This window comes from Taudactylus pleione, unplaced genomic scaffold (genome assembly GCF_031769625.1).
Source record: "Taudactylus pleione unplaced genomic scaffold, aTauple2 ptg000173l, whole genome shotgun sequence".
NCBI lineage: Eukaryota > Metazoa > Chordata > Amphibia > Anura > Myobatrachidae > Taudactylus > Taudactylus pleione.
This window is the reverse complement of record NW_028284575.1, coordinates 6,168,391-6,191,917: the sequence shown is the minus strand read 5'-3', so window position 1 is coordinate 6,191,917 and position 23,527 is coordinate 6,168,391. Positions and strand designations below refer to the sequence as shown.

General features: G+C 44.1%; 1 protein-coding gene across 2 annotated transcripts in view; it reads left to right on the top strand.

Moving 5' to 3' along the window:
- Positions 1 to 5,845: 5,845 nt before the first annotated feature.
- Positions 5,846 to 23,527, top strand: part of LOC148521209 (aldehyde oxidase 1-like) — a 90,260-nt gene continuing 72,578 nt past the window's right edge. The window contains exons 1-10 of one of the 2 annotated variants that reach the window (XM_088475560.1): positions 5,846 to 5,950; positions 7,258 to 7,319; positions 8,880 to 8,921; positions 9,360 to 9,434; positions 12,299 to 12,440; positions 13,329 to 13,421; positions 16,669 to 16,820; positions 19,033 to 19,126; positions 21,645 to 21,748; positions 23,178 to 23,362. In XM_088475560.1, the coding sequence (XP_088331686.1) occupies positions 5,875 to 5,950; positions 7,258 to 7,319; positions 8,880 to 8,921; positions 9,360 to 9,434; positions 12,299 to 12,440; positions 13,329 to 13,421; positions 16,669 to 16,820; positions 19,033 to 19,126; positions 21,645 to 21,748; positions 23,178 to 23,362 (1,025 nt within the window). In that variant the 5' untranslated portion in view covers positions 5,846 to 5,874. Of the gene's footprint in view, positions 5,951 to 7,257; positions 7,320 to 8,879; positions 8,922 to 9,359; positions 9,435 to 12,298; positions 12,441 to 13,328; positions 13,422 to 16,668; positions 16,821 to 19,032; positions 19,127 to 21,641; positions 21,749 to 23,177; positions 23,363 to 23,527 lie in introns of both variants that reach the window. The other variant, XM_088475559.1, reaches the window with a different exon arrangement.

Here is a 23,527-nt window from a genome sequence, read left to right as displayed (position 1 = left end):
GCGTTTTATGGGTGTGTATATTTAAAACAGCAGCGTCATTGACCACGTCACTGGGTTATTTTATAGCCAGAACTGCACGCAAATTTGTGGTAGCAAACACCAACCACAAGAATAGCGAGCAGTTTTTAACAAACAAACGAGCGTATGTTTTGCTCGTTCGTTCAGACTTAGAGGTGTGAACAGACTGCAATGTGCGTACGGATCATTTGAATAGCCACCCCTTGTTTTTAAACGAACGACCGCAAATAGCGTCCGGCTCTGAATGAGGGCCAATGTGCACTACGGTTTTCCTGTAATATGAACACCCCCGAACTTAAGGGTTCCTAGTCGAACTTTGGGCCTGATTTATTGCGGATCGCTATTGTAATTGCGGCTGCGATTATACACGTAGGTCTGCGGAGAAAATATGCTAATGAATGCAATCGCAAAGCATCCGTAATACCTAAGTCCTGCATACACATCGGGAACATCGAGTAAGATCGGCCCCTCACGCACAATTACAGCAGGTCTGACCTTACTCAGAAATTGCTAACCTCGTTGCACGCAGAGAGTACACATGCTGCGTATGCCGTCGCAGTGGCTAATTTATGCACGTCCATCGGCCGATCTGCGTACGCCGTTGCAGTTGCGGTCCATGATGAATCAGGCTCAGAGTCCCGATCCAGTTCCGCAGTCAGTTCGGAACCAAACTCGGGATTTGGATTGCATGTAAATAGGTCCAAAATAGAGGTTTTATTGATACCTGCTGTGGTCTCTCCATTTCCAACAGAAGTTGCAGGTGCCACAGCATTCTATAGGGGTTGCGAAGCTGTCAGATTGTACCCCGCAGCTAACGCCATCTGAAAATGGCATTAATATCCCATTGTAGCTTACATGCTACACTTCACAAAAAATTCCCAGGAGAATGTTCCTCCGCATATGCATGTTCAGTAGGCCGCATTTGCGCAGTAGTTCCAATAGAGGAGTGAAAAGACCGCTAATGTGGTCACTTCACTTGGAGCACATCGCAGGGACTTTCGTGAAGATGCTCAGTGCTGGTAATTTACAGGAATCGTACTAGCACAATTGCACTCCTGTGGCGATGCCAAATCCATCCATGGGGAATTATTCATACAAACAAAAAGGTTATGTACTGCACAAAGGATGATGAGCTGACGGGAGATCCCTTGTGAGAACCTCAGCAATGTGTTTACCTCTTGTCTATTGATCAGATTCACATGCCAAAAGAAAGATAACTTTATTATACATGTTTTTAATCCGCATGTAATTGCTGTGCAAACAAAGGCGAGGAAATCTGACCTCATTTTCTTGTGCCAAGTTTATAGCTTTGCCTACTTCAGCTAAACCAGCAGAAACCCTAATAATAAAGTAAAAAAATCCTTTTTCTATTTCTAGGTTTAGGGTGTACTTTACGGCTTCGTGTCATTGTTCAGTTTATTTTTTTATTCTTTTTAAATGCAAAGTATGAACTCCGAAATGCTGTTGCACAGCCATAGCAGGCCTGTGCTGGATAATGACTCCACCGTGCCCCGCACATGTGATGCCACAGAAGTTAGGGGCTGAGCCGCCGGGAGCACAGAGTTGAGTACCCGGGAGGACAAAGGGCCTGCTTCACACCCACTCGCAAGCGATATGCGCTCGCAAGCGGGTCGATGGCCGGGCAGTGCGCTTGCGCAGCGTGCGCACTGCACGTGTGCGAGCCCCGGAGTGAGCGAGAAATAACTTGCTCTGGTGCTCGCATCCAAAAGGGACGGCTGTTGATGTTGATCGACAGCTCGTCCCGTTTGGTAGGCGGGTCAGGGGGTGGCTGGCCAAACGGAGGCACCGCCGTAGGAACGCCTGCCATTTGGGGGCAGCCCCACTGACATCACATCAGGGCCAAAGTGTTGTGCTGGGTGCCTTGCTGCAACATCTTTTCCATGCCCCTAGTTACAGCCTGGCTCTGATGTACTAGCAGCAGTAAGTGGCAGGTTATATGCCACTCTATAGGTCACTAGTAGGACTTCACCTCTGCAAAAGACATTAGTAACGTTAATAAGGGGACAATTATCAAATCTTGGATAGAGATAAAGTATTAACCAATCAGCTGTTAACTGTCATTTTACAGGCTGTGCTATAAAAATTATAGAAGATCATTGGTTGCTTTGAGCAACTTCTCCAATTGATCTCTCTCCAAGATTTGATAAATCTCCTCCTTAGAAACAGGATATGTAATCTAAGCAGGATCTTTTCTACAGAGAGGTCGCTAGTTCCAGGTAATACAGTCCCAGCAGTGCTGGATTAAGGTTTGTAGGGACCCCACCAATAAAATGACCAATGTGATATTCTGGTGATATTATAAAGTAGAACTGAGCGTTTCGGTTTTACTCGGTAATGTTCGGAACTCAAAACCTGCATCATATCGGCTATTCGTCTCTCACGTGTTTTGGATAGCGAATAAGATAAATCTGAACTTGCGCAAATTTGATGAAAAGAACAGAGTCAAAACCAAACCGCTCATCTCTAATATAAAGTATAATGTTAAATATTCCAGCACCACTAATGTTTTAAACACACTGTAGTGCCCCCAGTTCACATTATGCCACACAGAAATCCCAGATCGCATATGCCACAGTGCACCCACATTGGTGATGTAGCTATGTGTGTGTATGTGTGGGGGGGGGGGGGGGGGCACGGCCATCCTCTTGTTCATCCAACACTGGGTCTCAGCAGTTGTTTGGAACTCGTTCAGTAAAAGAATTAAAGAATGCATGGGACAATTTAATCATCTTGCTATTGCCAAACCTTAAATAGAAAATAGAAAAGAAATAAAACAATAACACTCCCCTCACAAAACACAAAACAAATAAGTGTAAAAATACAAGTAAAACTTGATGGATATATAGGTTTTCTTCTCTGTTATATACATCTTTTGTAGCAAATTCCAATCTACTAGTATAAACATTCTGTAGCAGGAGATTATTGTAGCACAAATATATTTAAATGCACTTTTTGCTAAGTGATACATGAAGCAATTTAATCTCTGTTAATAATGTAAAGCAGTGCTCCGGGCTAATGCCCTACCAATATCCTTGCACATTTCCCATGCTACAGCCCTGCCCTCTGTTCTGCTAGACAGACAAAACTGGTTGTTTCTTCTAGCTAGATTTCATCACTTATCTTATAATCTTAGTTATGAACTACTGTATCTATTTCCTATATAATAACAACACAAGCTAAACACTGAGCTCAACATTCTCCCAAAGAAAGTAACTAATAGGCAGTAAGATGCTGTTACAAGACCTGCACTACAACTAATGGGGCATACACACGGTCAGACTTGCTAGATGAAAGATGAACGATTTGACCAACGATTTCATGAACGATGAACGATTTCTGACAGTATTAATGGTGCATACACACGGTCAGAATTTCTTCAGATCTGAACGATAACGATTTAAAAAATCATTCAATCATTCATATCTGAAGGAAAATCTGACATATCTGACATGTCTGAACGATGAACGGTGAACGATGCGCGTTCCCGATGGTCAGATAACGATATCTGACATCTGATGTGTTTGCAGTCAGATTTGGACGATTCCATTCATTTTAATGCAGTTAAAAATCGTTCATAGTTCAAATCGTTCATCAAATCGTTCAGATCGTTCAATCGTTCATCTGACACATCTGTCTGTGTGTATGCTCCATAAAATGAATGAAATCGTCTGCAAATGCAGTTGATGTCAGATATCGTTATCTGACATGCAGGAACGCGCGTCGTTGGCTGATGCATGCCCTACATGTCAAAGATATGAACGATTGAACGATTTTTATAATCGTTATCGTTCATATCTGATAAGAAATCTGACCGTGTGTAGGCACCATTTGCTACACAGACAATAGGGAATTGTATTGTGCTTAACTTTCAGAGCATATAAGCAGATTTTGATACAAAATAGGAACATAGGCCCTCATTCAGAGCCGCTCGTTAGCGGCAGTACGCTCGTTCCGAGCGATGTTTGCACATCTACGCATGCGTACGCTTTTTAGTACGCATGCGCGAACCAGTCAGTGCGGCCGAAAATCGTTTGTACGCTATATAGCGAGTGCCTGCTATTTTGAGTGACAGAATGAGGCGTATGTGGGTGGTAACAGGGGAAGGTGCTTGAAAATGGGGAGTGGAGATCCGAACGCAGGCGTGCTTAAAGGTCAAAACGGGCGTTTTATGGGTGTGTATATTTAAAACAGCAGCGTCAATGACCACGTCACTGGGTTATTTTAGAGCCAGAACTGCTCGCAAATTTGTGGTAGCAAACACCAACCACAAGAATAGCGAGCAGTTCATACGCTGGTCGATGTACTCGATTAATCTAATAAATAGCGGACATGACGTATGGTGCGAGCGGCCAGGGGGCGTTTTTAACAAACAAACGAGCGTATGTTTTGCTCGTTCGTTCAGACTTAGAGGTGTGAACAGACTGCAATGTGCGTACGGATCATTTGCATAGCCACCCCTTGTTTTTAAACGAACGACCGCAAATAGCGAACGGCTCTGAATGAGGGCCATAAACAGGTTATTCTTCAACAAGTTTAGCATTAAAATTATATTTTGGTGTCTTTTTTTTTTTAAACTATGTCAATGTTGCTACTTTGTGTCAAAAACCTTCTGTATAAAATACGTGCCTTCTTATATTGTTGCAGTATTTTAATCATCCTCTCCAATTTAAACGAATTGGCGATCCCTACTTTGGACTGTCTGGGATTGGTGGCAGAGCCAGACCAATCTGGGTGGGTGCTAACACTATATAGCTAAATCCGATTTGGGAGCAAAGCAAAAAAAAAAGTATTTTGCACCGCGGTAAAACCATGCTGAGCTGCAGAGGGGGTGGGGGCAGATGTAAAATGTGCATAGAGATTAGATTTCGATGGAGCTTGTCCAGACTGAAATCTCAAGTTCGGTGTAAAAATAAAGCTGCCCAGTATTCGTGAGCTACATGCAAAAGCAGCCGGCGTTTACCCTGCATGCGAAAATAATAAATGTATTTGCCCCCCCTTGCATTACAGTGTGCTTTTGTCCAGGTGTAAGGTACTTTTTTGCTTTTTTCCTGTCTCAGTATCAGCTCCTGTGTTTCTGATTAGATAATGGTCTGTTTTTATCAGACTTTATAATAACATTTGACCTTGTGTTGAAGTATTCCTTGGTATCCAATGGCATAGAGGAAGGGAAGGGCCGCTGTGGTGGCATTAAGTATTTCTGAGCCGGCTGCACTACTTAATTGTAACAGTCTTTGTTCTGCGTTTGTATAAACCTTTACACATCGGTAGACACTATCCAGCCACGGCGTGCCTGCTCCCCATCTGCTCCCTTCACGGCATGGCCGTCACCACAACAGAAGGAATAGGGAATTCGGCGACACGGCTGCACCCAGTCCAGGTAAGACGTGTAACTGATGGGGAGGTGGGCAGTATAATGGGGCTATGATGAGGGGGCTCTGACTTTATTACATTTGGGGGAGAGCATAAACTTTTCTCTGGTGATGGAAATGTCCTGCGACAAACCGATAATGGTGGACCCCTCATATATATATTACAAAACAGTGTTTCATACCTCCCAACATGACCCTCTCCATAGTGTCTTCTGCCACCTCCAAGATGTATAGGCTTCATAATTCCCGGCCTACTAGGCCTCAATCCACATCAGAGCCTGACCTGGAGTACTGCTGTGAGAAGTCTCGATCATCTGACCACAATACAGCCAATCGTAAGACACTTGGACATGAATGGTATTGTTCTATAGGATGTTAATGCGTCACTGTCTGGCATTTCATCTCCGCTCTATAGGAGAGGTTAGCTAAAGCTCACGGGTCTCAGTGCGGGTTCTGCAGCCCTGGAATGGTGATGTCCATGTACTCCTTACTGAGAAATAACCCGGAACCCACCATTGAAGACATCATGGATTACTTATCCGGTAGGTAACCAAAGCCGTTCAGTGTCCGCGTTTATATAGCGCAGAGTCACCAATCCGTTTTGGTGTTAGCGTTTCACAGGTGTTTAGGGCCCTTTTCTGTAACTTCACATCCTGGTTTGATCAGAGAATTGTTGGCTTTGGACATTGACGCATTGTGGAATATTGTTGTGTTTATTGACATAACAAAAACTCACCGATGGGAACTATATTTACAAGTAGGCTGGCACACCTGGGGGTGACTGTAAGTCGGACGTCATGACAGCCTGCTCACTACCTTATGCTGATGCCAGTACCCGCCCTTCTGTGCCAAATATCCATCCGCCTTCATGTGCATGGCCGGTCCGCCCTCTGTTCTTCTGTCCATCTCTGTCTGTGCACCCCAAACTAACTCTACCAATTATATAAAATAATCCACAGATTCAGGACTTATATTACTCATCTGCCTGACACATCGGCTCTTAGCAGAGCAGCGACACATTCTAGTCATTAATTAGGTTTCATAGTATAATCTGCTCACTTCAACCAAATACGACTGTGTATCTACTTTGTTTATTACAAACTATGGGCCCGATTCATTACTGATCGCAATTGCAACAGCGCACGTAATGCGCGTGAGTATGCGCGTGCGTGAGTTAGCATTGTGATCGCACTGCTATCACTTACTCAGATACAAAGCCATCGGGGATCAAGTGACGGGACCTCAGCATTTGACGGGGGAGTGGTAGGAGAAACACAGGCGTGCCTGTCCATTTGAACACTGTTTCCTGGGCGTGCATAAATTAGCCACTGCGATGGCATTCGCAGCCTGAGTGCTCGCTGCGTGCGACGACAGTTGTCATTTCTGAGTAAGGTCAGAGCTGCTGCAATTCTGCATGAGGAGCCGATGTTACTCGATGGTAGAGATGTATACGCAGGACTGCGAGATATTACGGATAGCGGTAGTGGGCGTCTCTTTGCTGGCTTTGTATATTTTCACAGCATATCTGCGTGCGTAATCGCAGCTGCAATCGCAATAGTGATCCGTAGTGCATCAGGCCCTATGACCTATTTAGTATACATTAGCAAGTGGTGCTAAATGTGCTCTTACCTTCCCTCCCTTTGGGGGAGATGTATCAATTCTTGGAGGTGGAGAAGTTGCCTAAATGAACCAATCAGCTTCTCACTGTTACTTAATAGACTGACCGTTAGAAGCTGATAGGTCGCTTTGGGCAACTTTACCACTATATCTCTCTCGAATGATTGATACATCTCCTCCTTGTATTTTTTTAACAAAGTAAATGTAGTTAATAGCTGTTTTCATGTTTTAGGAAACCTCTGTAGATGCACAGGGTACCGGCCGATTTTGGATGGTTTTAAAACCTTCGATAAGGTTGGTGTGTGTATATTCACTTTTATGTATAGACTAGCTGATGTGCCCGGTTTCACTCGGGTAGACCTTAGATATTTCCAGCATCCCATTTTAACTTGTATGCTTAGTTAATTTCATGCAGCTGGGGTAAAGGAGCGTGGTAGTATCAAGATTAAATAAATGGAGTTTTTTAAACTTTTTTTTTTTGTTAATATGAATGAATTGAAGGCGGGTTATAAGATGTATGTAAACCTTTTTTTTTCTCTACTTAAGGATGTCTTTGTAAAGCACATTGGTGGGTCTCTCCTCAGGTGCTAGGATCACCAGGCTGCTGGGTGAGCTCACTGTGGAGCAGGCCACGTAGATCTGCCCATGTGAGAGGCAGTCCTCCCTCAAATCGATTCCTGCCACCTTCAGCGACTGCCCGTGGTACTTGTTGATGGTCATTGTAAAGCAGACCTTGAGGGGGAACTGCAGCCTCTAGATCTCAAAGGGGTACTCTGATGGCATGAGTAGTATAAACACTCACTCCCCCCAGCACAGCTGGTGAACACTGTGGCCTCGATGACGTTCCTGTGGGAGGGTATTTACTCGCAGCCTGGTGCCATTGCAGAAATTGGGTGGGTTGAGGTTCTGCAGCAACATCACATGGATCCCCACTTTGAGGAGAAGCTTGAGGGCTGAGAGGCCATGAGGGTGTTGAGGAACATCACGGGGTAGTGGACTGCGTCATCCATTTGCACCACCGAGTCCACAGACCTTTACTCCATTTCTATCCCTTCGAAAAACTAAAGTAAAGTGTCATTCATGACGGTAGCCGTGTTGTTCTTGGGGGTCAGAATGGCACACTCGCACAGCCAATCCATGGAACTTTTTTGTTTCGATATTGGCAATATCAGCATATATCCTGGCTATGAGGTCTGCTTGGGTCTTCACTACTGTTCTTAGGCCTGCAGGGATGGTCACCTTTCCCTCGGACTCTGGATACTTTCCGTTCCGTTTGAGTAGGAGTTTGGAGATTTCCTCAGCGGATACATTGCCCCTCAAGTGGACCCTCATGTTCTTTCTGAGAGAGTTTCCAGATGAGGGGCCAAAGATACGACACCTTGACGCACTCCTTAACTTCGTCAGCTCTAGTTCCCCTCTGTACTACTGGCAGAGTCTGCCGGCAGTCTTCAGCTAGCAGCATGGTGACACCCTAAATCACCAACTGCCACCCCAGATGCTGCCAAACATCACTGCCAGTTGGAGTGACTCCCCTATTAGAATATTGGACTGCGCTGCGCCCACTTGGGATATGTTGCTTTGTCACCCAATCACCTCGGTCGAGAGGAAACATTTTACCCCTTTTCACACCATTAGGAGTCGAATTTTGAAAAATCCCTGCTTAGTGGGTGCTTTAGGTCTTGAAAGGATTATACTCGTCGAAATTCATGTTGTTAAGTCCAGGAGTTTGGGCTGGGCATAGATTAGTCAGTCAGTCAGGAGATTTGTTTTTTTATATATTACGATTTTCTCTTGTTGCTGTTTATTAGCCATAATGTATTCAGATATTTAACAGGGCTGAATTCTTTCTTTTAGAAATGCTGCATGGAGGAAGGGAATATGCTGCCTGAGACTAAGGTATAGTAACGTTGGTGGTTTCGATTCTCGCTCACATCATAACGTTTGCATTTTACCTTTCTTACCTTGTATTAAGTTGTATCTGGCTCCGATGTGACTCCAGGTGCTGCAGGTTATAGGTCAGGCTCCAGCAGGTGATGGCCAGCAGGTCTTGTTATCAGGTGGTAAAGGTCGGCGCAATAGTCCATTCAACTGGGTTTATTTAAAGTGCTGCGCATTTCAACTTACAGGATGAGTGGGTGCAGCTGAAGGAACGTGTTCTCCCAGCTACAGTATTAGCTAATAATGATGGTTGTCTGCTGCATCCATACGCTGATCGGCGTTGTTGACAAACTGCGGCATAATAAATACACCCCATGGTTTGTTATGGTATTCTATTGCATGTATAGTCGAAAACCTTACTTGACACTGGTGTCTTCTTTCTGTAACTTCTACCAGCCACAACTGTTCAATGCAAAGGATCTGCTACCTGTGGATGCAACACAAGAGCTGATTTTTCCACCTGAGCTGATGGTGAGTTTCCAGAGGGTGAAATGCGTGGGGTACTGTATATAAAACTGCCAGAAGAAGCACAGGTGATAGGTGTCACATGTTTTGCTTTGTCGATGTATATAAAGGTAATAAGGTATGTCAATTAATGGGAAAAAAGGCATTATGTAAGATGTACACTAAAAAATAAACACCTAAACCTCTATAAAAAACAAAATGCCCTTGTTCCAAATTATTACGATACCTTGTAAATTAATACAAATCTACAAAATGAATAATAATCTCACCTCACATTCAACTAAATAATAAAAAAAGACAATTATTGTCTGTCACCCCAAAATGTATCATCACTACCTGCAGATCTTACCCAGAAACAGCAGATGTCGTTACCCATTGTAGTCTATGGGTTACAATCTGCAAAAGTTACAGAGAGAGGGATTCCCGGAGCTCTCTGCTTGCACATGTGCAGTAGCGCAGCCGGGTCCCGGACCCAGGAATAAAGTGACGACATTACTACTTACACAACTTATATGCTTCGCCCTATTGGAGCCCCCGTCCTTGTGTGTTTTTATACATTCGGGGGAACCTTTATTTCTTTTTTTTTTTATCTTTTATTTTAAATACACTACACAGGTATAATACAAATACTGCAATATAAAATTATAATTATCAGGACTGACAATATATATGCCCCTATGTATTTAAAACTATGGTGGTAATTCAATTAGCGTTGATGTGCGACTGTGTACATCAACGCTTATTGCGGTAACCCAACATTGCCGATTTTTCCTGTTCACCTCTATGGAGTGCGAAGAAACCTTGGAGATGTTGGTGGCCGGGAAGGTATTGCCAGGGCGCTGCCATTTATGTGTAATTAATGATGCTATCATATAGAGCCCTGGCCTATTCTGTCCCTAACAACATGCGATGTTTAGTACTGTACATAAAGTGGTTATATATTACATCTCCGTAAATGAAACACTAAGAACAAAAATGTGGTTTGGAGGCAGATGTATGAAGCTCTGGAAAGTTATCAAGTGCAGAGTGATAATTGACCAATGACCAACCAATCAGCTCCTAACTGTCAATGTTACAGGCTGTGTTTGAAAAATGACAGTTGGGAGCAGATTGGTTGGTCGTTTATCACTCAGCACTTTATCACTTCCCAGAGCTCCATACATCTGCCCCTTGGTCATAAATATAACAGATATCCGCAGTGAGGGGGGTTAGGGCCTAATCGTTCCTTGGCCCGGTTCTGATCCTGGCAGTAAAACCTCAGTCAGTATTCATGAGAACTGTGCTGGCGATGTTTATTCAGATACGAGAGAAGAACTGCTGATGTAAGACTTTGCACATAAACCTTAGTATAACATGGAACTTTCTTTTAATTACTTTGTTATATGATGAAACAAAAGGCAGGTTTAGGAACACCCGATTACTTAGGGCGATTCTTAATATGACTAAGTGTTATAATTGTAATCTACAATCTGCATTTAATTCATTTCCCCGAATCACATGACATTTTTTCTCAGATTATTTATTTACTAATTAAGTATAGATTTTATTTAAGAGCGAAGCCTGGACCCAATTTAATTTATTGCTACTTCCCCATTGTATGGGCTCTGAATTGGCTGATTCATGTCACTTAGAAGACGGGACCTGTATATATAAACTTTGGGGGTGTACATTATATTTGCACCATAACTGCACCTACTATATAGACCATAGAATATTCTGGAAATAGTGCATGGTGAAGAGACCTGTTTTAAGAGGCCTATTAAAAAAATTATATTACACCAGTGGTTCTTTAACTCGGTCCTCAAGGCACCGTAACAGTCCAGGTTTTAAGGATATCCATGGTCGAGCACAGATGGTTAAACCAAATTGACTGAGGTACTCCTTCAGTCACCTGTGGTCAAGCATGAATATCCTTTCGAAAACCACACATTTATATATATATATATATATATATATATATATATATATATATATATAATGAAAACAAGCTACTTCAAGTTGGCAAAGAACTAACCCTATTAACTTTGTATGGACATGAAGGGCTGTATGTAATGATAGTTACACATTTTTAATGAATAAAAAAATGACAGCTGTAATTAATTTAGATTGCTGCTGACTTGTGGGAGTAAATCATGTATAAATCACCTAGGGGTAGGGGTCCTAAATTCAGTATTCACCCTGTATGATGTGTGTTGTGTGTTGGCTCGCTATAAACTAGGGGTGGGCAATAAGCGGACCCCCACCTGTTGTAGAACTACACATCTCAGCATGCCCCGCCACAGTTTTTGCTATTTGGCCATACAAAAACTGTTGCATAGCATGCTGGGAATTGTAGTTCAACAACAGCTGGAGAGCTGCTTATTGCCCACCCCTGCAGTCTAATACCCCTTTTACACCAGAGCTAAAACCCGGGTTATTGCAGGGTAGCTCCTTGGTGTAAAAGGGGAGAGGGTTGGATTCCCGGGTGGAGTGGCCCAGCAATCTAACCCAGGTAACTTGCAGGGTTTAACACGGGAATAACCAGTGAAACCCTGCAGTGTAAATGACGCAATCCGGGTCACGGTGACCTGGATCGTGCCACATGCCTGCCAATTGACCGGCTTCAGTGGCGCTTGGAAATGACGTCGTCTCCAAGCTTCCAACGCCGGAAAAGCCGGGTCTCTGCAGATCCAGCTCTGGAGTGAACGGCGCAAACTCAGGAATATCCTGGGTTGGCGCCGGGGAGATTCCGGGTCTGATCTGGATTGGAACCCTGCTCCAACCTCTGGGTCAGACCCGGAATTTCGGTATAAAAGCGATATAACAGTCTAAACCCATCTGTGCACACTAACTATAACCATCCCAGTAATACACTTTACTCTGCTCTTCAGCTGATGCTCAACGATGCAAAGAAAATGATCTATTATCAGGGCGAGAGGATCTCCTGGTACTCCCCATCCACACTTGGAGAGCTTCTGGAGCTGAAGAAAAAGTTTCCCAAAGCCCCTCTTGTAGTGGGGAACACCACTGTGGGTGAGCAGCAATTAGGGAACTTAACAGGCCCCATTATGTTACTTTAATGGTAAATATTGTAGTCGTCACATAGGACACCGTACTATAGACTACACTCCATACAAAGCTCCATTACAGACAGACGTAGCATTAAAAAGTGAAACTCTTGTGTCATCACTTACCTATCATGTTTCATCCATTGGCACCCAAACATTATAATAAACTCAGTAGATATGTAGATTCAGTGGCGAATTTCCCCAGCGGGACAGGGGCTAATAGCTGAGGGCGACACCAGCAGGCTGACCACCCCCTTACCACCCTGCATCAGATCATCTGGGCTTCTTCTAAATGACCACAGCAGAGGAGGTGTCACGGGCAGAGATTTGCAGGGCGGGAGGTGGGGGTGTGAGGTTGGGTCTGCCGCCTACCTCATTGCTCTCCATCCTGTCTGGACTCTGTAGGCAGCTGATTCCGGGAAGCAAAGCCTGAGCAGGCAGTGATTTGATTTGTGCTGTGACAGGCAGCAGTGCAGCCAGCCAGCCAATGCCTGTCACTGCTGGGCGGCTCTGCAGCTATGCTGAACTGCAGAGCCAGCGGAGCTGGCAATGGGAGTCACAGGTGAAGGCTTTGGCCACCAAAGATGATGAAACGTGGATGCCTGGCTGGTGGCACTGGCAGCCCTGATTATAATTTACATTTATTGGAATTTAAATGTTGAATATATAAAATATGTATTTAAGTATCAGCCCTGGTACTTATCTTGTTATATTACTGGAGGTAACACAAAATATATATTATTTTGAGGGGTGGGCAATGGGCATAATGTTGTACCCAGGGACGGCCTGACCCCTAAATCCGCCTCTGTGTAGACTCCTATCATTCCAATGACCATTATTATTCTATCCTCAGGTGTTCAGATGAAGTTTGAAGGCGTGATGTACCCTGTTCTCATCTCCCCTGTCAGAGTCAAGGATTTGTATCTTGTGTCTTCCAATGACAAAGGTGAGTAAATTGCTTTTTTTCCACCAATAATTCATTCTTCATCTCCAAAAAGCACGCAGTTCAACTGCGACAGCAAGCCAAACCACTGTGATCGCAATGTAAACTAGGCACATGAACACTGCGTCTGCGGCCCCTAACACCTACCCTCCACCATGACCCCTTCCACCAGGTACACAATACCCTGCACCTGGACTTCCCGCCTAATTTACAGTCATGTGCATAAATATTTGGACATTGACATAATTTTCATATTTTGGCCTCTCTTCACCACCACAATGGCTTTGAAATGAAACAAACAAGATGTGCTTTAACTGCAGACTTTCAGATTTAATTTGAGGGTAATTACATCAAAATCAGGTGAACGGTGTAGGAATTACAAAGGTTTCTATGTGTGCCTCCCACTTTTTAAGGGGCCAAAAGTAATGGGACTATCAACTCAAAAGCTATTTCATGGACATGTGTGGGCTTTTCCCTCGTTATTTCATTATCAATTAAGCAGGTAAAAGGTCTGGAGTTGATTCTAGGTGTGACATTTGCATTTGGAATCAGTTGCTGTCGACTCTCAATATGAGATCCAAAGAGCTGTCACTATCAGTGAAGCAAGCCATCATTAGGCTGAAAAATCAAAACAACCCCATCAGAGAGATAGCAAAAACATTAGGTGTGGCCAAATCAACTGTTTGGAACATTCTTAAAAAGAAAGAACGCACCGGAGAGCTCAGTAACACCAAAAGACCCGGAAGACCACGGAAAACAACTGTGGTGGATGACAGAAGAATTATTTTCCTGGTGAAGAAAAACCCCTTCACAACAGTTGGCCAAATCAAGAACACTCTCCAGGAGGTAGGTGTATATGTGTCAAAGTCAACAATCAAGAGAAGACTTCACAAGAGTGAATATAGAGGGTTCACCACAAGATGTAAACCATTGGTGAGCCTCAAAAACAGGAAGACCAGATTAGAGTTTGCCAAACAACATCTAAAAAAGCCATTACAGTTCTGGAACAACATCCTATGGACAGATGAGACAAAGATCAACTTGTACCAGAGTGATGGGAAGAGAAGAGTATGGAGAAGGAAAGGAACTGCTCATTATCCAAAACATACCACCTCATCAGTGAAGCATGGTGGTGGTAGTGTCATGGTGTGGGCATGTATGGCTGCCAATGGAACTGGTTCCCTTGTATTTATTGATGATGTGACTGCTGACAAAAGCAGCAGAATGAATTCTGAAGTGTTTCGGGCAATATTATATGCTCATATACAGTCAAATGCTTCAGAACTCATTGGACGGTGCTTCACAGTGCAGATGGACAATGACCCGAAGCATACTGCAAAAGCAACCAAAGAGTTTTTTAAGGCTAAAAAGTGGAATGTTATGCAATGGCCAAGTCAATTCCCTGACCTGAATCCGATTGAGCATGCATTTCACTTGATGAAGACAAAACTGAAGGGAAAATGCCCCAAGAACAAGCAGGAACTGAAGACATTTGCAGTAGAGGCCTGGCAGAGCATCATCAGGGATGAAACCCAGCGTCTGGTGATGTTTATGCGTTTCAGACTTCAGGCTGTAAATGCTTGCAAAGGATTTGAAACAAAGTATTAAAAAGCGAAAGTTAGATATAGGATTGTTTAGTTTGTCCCATTACTTTTGGCCCCTTAAAAAGTGGGAAGCACATATAGAAACCGTTGTAATTCCTACACCGTTCACCTGATTTGGATGTAATTACCCTCAAATTAAATCTGAAAGTCTGCAGTTAACCCCTACCCTAGCCCTCCCTCCCTGGTTCCAAACCCTATCCTCCCCTTAGTGCCTGCCTAACCTCCCCCTCCCTGCACCCTATACCTAACACCCCCTCCCCGGTGCCGAAACCTAACCTCCCCCTGGCCGCACCATAATCCTAACCCTGCCCCTAGTGCAGGGGTGGCCAAACTCGGTCCTCGAGATCTACCAACAGTTCATGTTTTCCAGGTCTCCTCATAGAATCAGAGGTGAATAATTAGCTCCACCTGTGGATCTTTCAAAATGTGTCAGTGAGTAATGACTACACCTGTGCACCTGTTGGGTGACCTGGAAAACGTAAACTGTTGGTAGAACTCAAGGACCGAGTTTGGCCACCCCTGCCCTAGGGTCTAACCCACCCCCCGATACCTTCAGGATGCCGGCAGTCGGGCAACTGGTGCCGGGATCCCAACCTGTTGGGATTTCGGTGCCGGTATTCAGACCATCAGCATCCCGCATGCCGGGACACCGACTACACCCCCTTTACAGTCACAATGCCGACATTCACCACGTCGACGCAAGAATGTCGAAAGGGCTTTAGTGTCGACAGTTGGCATGTCAACATTCACTTTGCATGTCAACGGTGCAACTGTCGACACTACTGTCTAACAATAACGGCAGCCTAATGCTAACGCTGATCTGTTCATAATATAGACCTGTTACATATTGACATTATGATCATGTCGACATAATGAACAAATATTGCGACAGTCTAAATGTCCGCATTGTGAATTTCGACAATACAGTGACATACTATTATGAGACTACAATGCATGAGAATGGAGGATGATGGTTGATATTCATGATGTGGTTATGGTTAAAATGTCAATATCATTAATGTCGACACCTAAAATGTCGACATTTGCATTAAGGTTAGGGATAGAATGACACCAAAAACTCATTGTCGACATTTCAGTAATGTCGACATTACATCATTGTCAACTTGCTGAATGTCGGCACGTCCAATGTTGAACGTTGACATACCACACTGTGAGGGACCTATTTATACAGAAAGGAACTAGGCCATAGCAGGTAACCTCTCTGCATTCTCTTCCGGCCCCAGAACATGTGAGGTCATGACCTCACACACTGGGGGGGGGGGGGGGGGCATGTCGGCAGCAGCCAAGTAGCTGGGAGCCGGGTGTGTCCTAAGGACATGCTGCCGATCACCTTTCCAGGCTGTGCTAGACACTGCATAAGCGATAGAAAGGTGCCCCTGGGGCAAAGGTAGTAGTGTTGCCCTCTTGGCCTTGCTCCTGGGCCCAGGGCCGAATTAAGGGCCACAGGAAGGTTAGGTGGAGGAAATGTAACACAGATACAGGACAAGAGATCTTATTTACCCTAAGAGAGAATATATATATATAAAGACTTTATATTCACCATGTACTTTGCTGGGTACAACCCAAATAAAGAGGAACATTAAGGGTTTGGGGTCTAATGTGTAATGGGTTCTCTTTCTATCCAGGAATCACGATTGGCGGAGCGATCAGTTTGGCGCAGGTTAAGCAGATAATGACTGAGAACGTCACTAAGTTACCAAAAGAAAAAACTAAGATATTTCGTGCTTTACTGCAGCAGCTGAGCACCCTGGCTGGGGAGCAGATCAGGAGCATGGCGGTATGTGTGTATACTGGTCTACATTTCATAACATTTCCCTGTTATACTTTGTTTTAATGTAATATAATTGTGCTGTGTTGCGAATTTCCAATATCGGAATTTGAGAAGTGAAAAAAAGCCACCGAGGAGCATTTATAAGTTGATACATAGCAAAGTTTGTCCAGAATAATGCACATAATATCGTACAGCTGAAATGACTGAACTGGTGTTCTTAAAGAAATATGTTACCTTTGCTATTGTATGTATGCAGGTGGGGGCTGGGTATGGGAGACTGGCAGTTGGGATTCCGGCCTGTCAAAATACCGACAGCGGCATCCTGATGCTCAGTATCCCGACAGGGGCTCCGTAAGTATGCTAACCCTCCCCCCTTCACCCCCTAACCCTCTGTTCCTGCACCCTAACCCTAACCCCTCCCCCGCACCCTAATCCTCCCCGTTAGTGCCTAACCCTAACCCCCCTCTTGGTGCCTGAACCTAACACTCCCCCCCAGTGCGTAACCCCCCCCCCAGTGGTGCCTAAACCTAAACCCCCATGTCCGCAGCCTAACCCAACCCCCCCCCCCTAATGCTAAACTCTACCCTCTCCCGGCCCACTATACTTGCGTTCGGGATGCAGGCTGCCGGGATTCCGGCATTGGGAACTCAACTGGCTTCGGGATTCTGGCGGCGGTGTTCTGTCCACAGGTCGGGATTCCGGCACTGGGATTTCAGCGGCCGCGTGCGGATGTATAATAGCTATATCCCACAGGTGGATGTACTGTATATTGAGGGATAAAGGATCTTGCCGTCTCCTAGGTAACCAAAATGCTTTCTCTGCAGGTAGGGAGGAGCAAAAAAGATTTTCTATTTTTGTATACATCCTTTTTTATATATTATTATTATTATTTATTATTATTATCATTAATTTATATAGTGTAGATAATTTACAAACCAGAAAGTCTACAGGTGCGCAATGTATTGCATTTAGCACAAATGTGCCCAATGGATCGCTTTGTGCATATTAAAGAACATGACCCTGTAAAAATGCTCTGCACAACCTTTTCATGGCACGTGGGTCCAGAGAAGCACAAATTGGATGAGTGAAAAGGTCACATAGAAAATGTAGCTGCTGTCACTTTATGGCCAGACAATTTGTTTATTTGAACCTTCTCTGTATTTCTCCTAATATGCTGCTCCTATAAGCTTAATTTCCTTCTTTTTTTATACAATCATGAGATTGACAGTGGGGACATCAAAGCCGCGTAATTTACATGTGTCCGTCTCGTACATAAACTGGATTATAAGGGTTATAAGAAAAACTTATGTTGTGGTTTGTGCCAATTAGAGGACGTGTAACAAAAAAAAAACAACAACAAAGCTTTTGCAGCTGTTGGTCATTTTGAGCACTTGCCCCATGGTCTCCAGAGCAGGATGGTGGCATGACTACGGCACAGTGGGGGAGTGACCACGCTCCGAATAGGCATGGCCACAATCTTGGACACCCTGCCTCCACAGCATGCGGCAATGCAACACTTCCCAACCCCCTAATAATTGGGCTGGATGTCCGGATCGCGAGAGAGCAGGACAGCCCTCCAAAATCAGGACTGTCCCAGCACAGGCGGGATGGTTGGGGGTATGCCACATGCAGAGGACTGCCATCAGGAATCATGTGACCCAGTACAAGTGAATCAAGCAGGGCCCCCCCACCATCCAAGGCCCAGTGAGTCAAAGGTGTAGTGTGGAACCTTGCATGATATAACTGAGTAGAATGAGCTTTTCTGCCATCCCTGAATTATGTAGCGTATTTTTGTACCTGGGCCCAGGGCCGTAGCTAGGGTAGTGCGGCCGGTGCCTTCGCACAGGGCACCACAGGTCAGGGGGCGCTGTTTGGGCCTGTCAAATTTCTGTTTATTATCATTCTCACTTGTAGCTTCCTCTTATTTCATCCCCAGCATCTCCTGGCCTCCCCTATCTCTTCCCTAGCCCTTCCCCATGAGGCCATGGCCCTTTTTTGGGTGTATTATGTCCCTTTAAAAAATGAGGGGGGGCACCAATGCTCTTTCTGGCACAGGGCACCAAAAAGTCTAGTTACGGCTCTGCCTGGGCCCACCAATGGCTATCTCCAGCACTGGGCATTACCATTCTTTATTGACTAGAAGTATTATTTGGTCCATGTACCGATTTGCTGCATTTGCTTCTACAGTAACTAACATTTTCTTCTGTACTGCAAATAGTCTCTAGGAGGACACGTCATCAGTAAGGGAGCAACAAGTGACTTGAATCCAGTGTTGGCAGCCGGGGGATCCATGTTGAACTTACAATCCAAAGGTAACTGCTGTGGTGGTGATTGGTGTTGAATTCTAATCCATCGTCTTTGTGTCCGACCGTCACGATTCGATCCCCTCCCACCCTCATGCTGCAGCTTTGTCCCTTAGTTAGGACTTAAGCTGCATACACACGGTCAGATTTTTCTTCGGATCTGATCGATAACGATTTAAAAAATCGTTCAATTGTTCATATCTGAAGGAAAATCTGACATATCTGAACGATGAACGATGAACGAAGCGCGTTCCCAATGGTCAGATAACGATATATGACATCTGATGTGTTTGCAGTCAGATTTGGACGATTCCATTCATTTTAATGCTGTCAAAAATCGATCATAGTTTAAATCGTTCAAATCGTTGGTCAAATCGTTCAGATCGTTCAAATCGTTCATCTGACACATCTGACAAATCTGACCGTGTGTATGCTCCATTAAGCAGCATACACACACAACAATTTTCTAAATGAACGATTTTAGTAAACGATTTTCGTTAATTTTTTTCAAGGGAAAATTTTATGAAAATCGTTTATTAAAATCGTTCATTTACAAAATGTAATGAACGATTTTTTTTTAACTGCAAACGATTTTTGTAACTTCCCCTTAATGAAAATTGTTCAGTTGTTCAGTCAGAATGGACGATGAACAACGAACTACAAACTACAAACATGAACGTTCATGAACGATAATCGTTCATCGTTTAGGCTAAAAAATAAAAAAAATGTAAACGATTGAACGACAACAACGTCGTTATAGATAAATCGTTTAAAAAATCGTTGTGTGTGTTCGCACCTTAAAGCTGCATACACACACGATTTAGTATTAACGATTTTAGTAAACGATTTTCGTTGATTTTCGTTCATTTTTCCCTTGAAAAAAATTGTTTACTAAAATTCATTCATTTACTAAATGTAATGAACGATTGTTTTGAACTACAAACGATTTTTGCATATTCCCTTACTGAAAATCGTTCAGTTGGTCAGTCTGACTGAACTACAAACTACAAACGTGACCGCGCATGAACGATAATTGTTCATTGTTTTAACTCAGAAAGTGAACGATTTTTTTAGACGATTGAACGATAAACGATATTGTTATCGATAATCGTTCAAAAAAATGTGATCCGCTCTGAGGTCCTGATTCAGTAAGGATCGCCGCTGCGATTACAGACGCAGTCTCACTGCAAAGATATGCTAATGATTGCAATCGCAGTGCCGTTGCATCCTAATATAAGGATGCCCCCTTTACCTTACACACATCCGTAATACATAGCAAGACGGCGAAACCATCGGTAACAGCGAGTACCATCTCAGCCTCACACACACTTGCACAAGCTCTGACCTTACTCAGGAATTGCTAACCTCATCGCACGCAGTGGAAGCCCTATCTATGTATTGGCATCAGAGTGGCTAATTTATGCACGCCCTTGTGAGGGCGTTCAAACGCACTGACACGCCTGCGTTTCACCGACCACCCCCAAACGCTCACTTCCTGTCAATCACTCTGCGATGGTCTGCGTAGCCACTGCTATCGCAGTACCGATCGCAGTAGAATCTCCGCGCACTGCATTGCATAAGCAGAACGCAAGAATCGGACAATCTCGTGCGTAATCGCAGTTGCGATCGCTAATGATTCAGGCTATGAGTACGCAACATCTGCGCCATATTTATAGCAGCGCACACGTATGCGGGCAGAAATCATTGGTAGTATAATGCTCCAGGTTTCCGGCAGACTTCTTTACACTTCGGTTACTCTGTCGGGTCAGAGCGTTTATGAGATCGCCAGAATTTATGTGGGCACCCAGCATCTGAGCGGTTTCCTGACCAGACTGCTGCCTTTCCAGACGTGTCCAATTTGGAAACCCGTGTGTGTGGCTAAGAACCAAAGTGGGGCTCGGCTCTTGGGCCAGGCACAGAGGGCCTGATTCAGACCCGGTCGCAAGCGCTGAGCGCTCTCAACCGGGTCAATGTTTGCCCACTGGGCATGTGCACGGCGGAGCCGGCTCCGTCGTGCGCATGCGTGAGACCCGGCTAGCGACGGGTGCTCTGTCGCTCCGGGTCTCGCACCAAAGGGGGCGAGCTGTCAATGGTGATTGACAACTCGCCCCGTTTGGTAGGCAGGCAGGGGGGGTGACTGGCCAAACGGAGGCGTTCCCGAAGGATCGCCTGCCGTTTGGGGGCGGCCCCACTGACATCACCAGTGATGTCAGTGGGAGAGCTTCCGGCTCTATTAGAGCCAGAAGCTCTCTGGGGCTTGCGTCCACGAGACCCTACCACAAGGGTCTCGTTGCAAGCCCGATGAACGCGATGGTCGCGATGGAGACTGTTGTGTGACACAATTTGTTTGATAATGTATAACCTATAGGCACGTAGTATTGTAGGAATGTGGCCTCCCGAGGTTAGCGTCATACATTATAGAGCGCAAAGTATAAATCTAGTATCTGCCTGGGGGATAGAGGAAACTATTTTGTTAAGCTGTATTTGTAATATTATCCATTTTATTTCCTTTGCTGAATGGAAGCAGGCGGATCTCGGACTATCCCACTGAACGATGCTTTTTTCTCCGGTGCATCCGCTCTAAAGACAGACGAGGTTTTGCTCTCTGTGTTTATCCGTCACTCTGAAAAGGTTTGTCCTAAATGCGCTGCGCTGGTCTCAGTTTTTATTATATAATGTAACCAGCTAACCGTGACTATCACCTGCACATTGGGGACATCTCTCAGGTTCCCCACTGATTGCACACAGGTAGTCTTACAAAATGGCAAATGTACCATGTATATATATAGTATGAAATACTATATATTATAACAGCTTGAGAAAGGGCCATTTGTGCCTGAAACGTTGCTGACTTGCACAATAAACACCTAGTTTAGTGCATCTATCTATCTATCTAGATATCTATCTATCTATCTGTCTATCTCATATTTATCTAATCTCTATCTATCTCATATCTATCTATCTATCTATCTATCTATCTAATATCTATCTATCTATCTATCTATCTATCTCATATCTATCTATCTATCTCATATCTATCTATCTATCTATCTCATATCTATCTATCTCATATCTATCTAATATCTATCTATCTCATATCTATCTATCTATCTATCTATCTATCTATCTATCTATCTATCTATCTATCTATCTATCTATCTCATATCTATCTAATCTCTATCTATCTATCTATCTCATATCTATCTAATCTCTATCTATCTATCTATCTCATATCTATCTATCTATCTATCTATCTATCTAATATCTATCTATCTATCTATCTATCTATCTCATATCTATCTATCTATCTCATATCTATCTATCTATCTATCTCATATCTATCTATCTCATATCTATCTATCTCATATCTATCTAATCTCTATCTATCTCATATCTATCTAATATCGATCTCATTTCTATCTATTTATCTATCTCTCTCATATCTATCTATCTATCTATCTATCTATCTATCTATCTATCTATCTATCTATCATTATTATTATTATTACATTTTATTTATAGGGCGCCACAAGTGGTCTACAGCGCCGTACATACAGTACAGAGTGCACAGAACATTACATTACAATACAGTAGGGATGTGCAGGCTCGGATAGGTTCGAGTGCACGCCGAGTTCGGATTTTTCCCTCCAAAAAAAGGTAACTCAGAAAGAGGCAAAACGTCATCTTGCATGGACAAACATCATCATTCCTGGACTCGCCCCGCCTACAAAACGGGCCGAGCTGTCGATCACCATCGACAGCCGGCCCTTTTGTAGTGAGCTCTGCAGCGAGAGAATTTCTCTCTTGCTCCGGGGCTTGCGCACGCGCAGTGCGGCCGCAGCGCGTGTGCAGGGCCTTAACATCGACCCAGTTGCGAGCGCTCAGCCCTTGCGACCGGGTCTGAATGAGACCCACAGTCCTGTAATCAGCAGTGTTACAGTATCTCTTAATAATTCTTATTGTGTATGTGATCCATTTAAAACTCCTGTCTGTTAAATAGTGTGCATATAGAAATATATATATATATAGTTTTCACATCACCCTCTTGTTCTTTATCCAGGGGGAGTTGATTTCAGCATTCCGGCAAGCCCAGAGAGAGGAGAATGCTTCCGCCATTGTCAATGCTGGAATGAAAGTGCAGTTTAATGTGGGAACCGATGTTGTTAAAGAAATCAGCATTTTCTATGGCGGTATCGGTCCTTCAACTGTGTACGCAAAGAACACCTGTCAGGCCCTTATAGGGAGGTAGGAAAATAAACGCATATCTTTGGAAGATAGTACATTTGGGTCACAGCCATGTACCTGTCCAGGCCGGTGTACGAGACTTGGTGACTCCACAGAATTGTGCTGTCCTTATTACAATGGGTGTGTGGAGCGGTGTTCTATAATAATATGTCGCAATGTGTCTTC